The sequence below is a fragment of the Fukomys damarensis genome, unplaced genomic scaffold (assembly GCF_012274545.1).
Source record: "Fukomys damarensis isolate Sample0158 unplaced genomic scaffold, DMR_v1.0_HiC HiC_scaffold_32, whole genome shotgun sequence".
NCBI classification, from domain to species: domain Eukaryota; kingdom Metazoa; phylum Chordata; class Mammalia; order Rodentia; family Bathyergidae; genus Fukomys; species Fukomys damarensis.
The window spans coordinates 21,992,493-21,994,534 of NW_022900944.1; the positions used below are offsets into that span (position 1 = coordinate 21,992,493).

At 45.0% G+C, this 2,042-nt stretch overlaps 1 protein-coding gene across 3 annotated transcripts in view; it reads right to left on the minus strand.

Annotated features, from left to right (window-relative positions):
• The window catches only part of Ccng2 (cyclin G2), an 8,255-nt gene extending 6,247 nt beyond the window's left edge, over positions 1-2,008 (minus strand). The window contains exons 1-3 of one of the 3 annotated variants that reach the window (XM_033757995.1): positions 1,550-2,008; positions 1,329-1,466; positions 584-721 (exon numbers count right to left, since the gene is read on the minus strand). In XM_033757995.1, the coding sequence (XP_033613886.1) occupies positions 584-721; positions 1,329-1,466; positions 1,550-1,573 (300 nt within the window). In that variant the 5' untranslated portion in view covers positions 1,574-2,008. The remainder of the gene's footprint in view (positions 1-583; positions 722-1,328; positions 1,467-1,549) is intronic. The other 2 variants (XM_010619889.3, XM_010619884.3) reach the window with 2 other exon arrangements.
• Positions 2,009-2,042: the final 34 nt, after the last annotated feature.

Genomic DNA, 2,042 nt, shown 5'->3' on the forward strand with positions numbered 1-2,042 from the left:
AGCCCATGGGACATATGCAAAGCTGCCAGACAGATGGCTGTTATTTCTTCTCAGTGCCCCAACACTGACCCCACAACTGACAGCAATCCTACTGGTGGAAGAACTACCACATTTTTCTAATAGTTGCTGGTGATTGTTAGTAAGACTGTAGCTCTCTGCCTTGAAAAGACAGCGTAAGCAGTGAGTCACCTTTAATATAGTTTTGTATTTCATTTGTCATGTTTTGGTATTTAAAACATCTAAGCTCCAAATGAAACCCAAGAAATGAAAATCTTACTTTGAAGATCATGTGTGTGTGTGTGTGTGTGTATATATACATACACACATATACAAAATAGTAGTCTTCCTTTTGTCACATCCTCCAAGAGAAAATATTTAAGAGGTACAACAAACCCTACTTTACATACAAAATATACTTAACTTTATAGTTTTGAGTCCAGCATTAAGGATTACAATTCTGATAATTATAAAGGTTTATATATAAAACAGGCAGTATCTGATTCACTTGATAAATTATTGAACCCTATGTACCAGGCATTGGACATAGAAAAATGAAAATGTATTTTTAAACATAATTAAATACCTTCATAAGAGCCAGAAATCTGTCCAAAATATTGACAGCCAGGACAAAAGTTTCAGTGCAAGATCCAAAAAAGTTAGTTAAACTCCTCAAATCTTCTACTTTGGCATTTCTCAATCTTGAACACAAAGTGTTATCATTCTGCAACAAAAATCATGAGTCAAAGTTTATCATTTTCTTAGAACTAGATGAATACACAAATTCAATGATAAAGTACTTTCCTCCCTTTTCAATAATATGAAAAGAAGAGGTATATCAGCTAAGAAAGGCTGTATCAGATATAAAACGTAAATCACTGCTTCTTAAAAATATATATCATAGAAGAGATTTAGCAACTCACTATAAGGTAAACGTTTGCCATATTTCAGAGGGTTGTAGCAAACAGTATAATGCAACTCCCCTGAAAGAGAGGTAAGAGGATTCTTCACTCTTATTTTTCTAAAATCATTTAAGATCCTACTATAAATACTTCATAGGCAGAGGATAGGAAATGAACTGGTCTCCCACCCAGCATCTGTAGGTTAAGGGTGCCAACGTTTGAAGAAACATTTCTCTATACTTATTATTTCCATACCCGCTAACAAAAGCACAACCGTGTACAGTATAGATTATATTAGATCATCAGAAAGACCAATTTTGATATTTAGAGATTTTTTCAGGCCTTTAGTCTTGATTCAACTGGAGGTTGGGGGGCTGTGAACCTCCCAGGCCTCAGGCTCTTGAGCAAGCCATCTGCCAGCGAACTCACCTCTGGGGTAGCCTCAATCAAGCTCAGCCCTTTTTCTCGAGGTTGGAATCTCTGTTCTTGTTCTAGGTAGAAGCTCAACAATCCGAGAAGCTGGACTCCTTCACGACCTGACAAGTACTCGGGCCCCAAATCCTTCATCTGCAGCAAAGACACCACAAACAGTTAAGAGAGGTAACAGGAGTGACCGGGACAGGGAGTAGGGCAGAATTTAGTGGCAATACCTCCACGGAGGGGCGCCCCGGCATACCCTGGCTAGGAGCGGGTGAGGGAATCCGTCACGTCTGCCAGAGCCCCAAGGGGCCCTGGCCCTCTCTACACCCGAGGAGGTGTGGCAGGGGGTGGGATCTGGTCTCGGCCGCCAGCCGGCACTGGCTCCAACCGGCCAGACCCAGCCGACGGTGGCTCACACGCCCGGGGTCCCACGGTCGGCCCCCTCCTCGGGAGCCGTGCAGGAGAGGAAGAGCTTCTGCCCCGGGGATGGCCAAGTCTGGGGGACGCGAGGCACAATAGCGGGGAAGAGAGAAAGTCTCCGACTGAACAAAGAACGGGAAGGAGGAGACCCAGAGCCCCGCCCCGCGGGGGAGTCCAGCCCCCAGGATACCCCTCGGTTTCCGAGAGGCAGACGTCCCGATCCGTGGAGCGGGGGACCCAGAGGGTCACCAATGCAAGCCGCCCCGCACCCCAACGTCACCAAGGCCCAGAATTAAGGCCGGG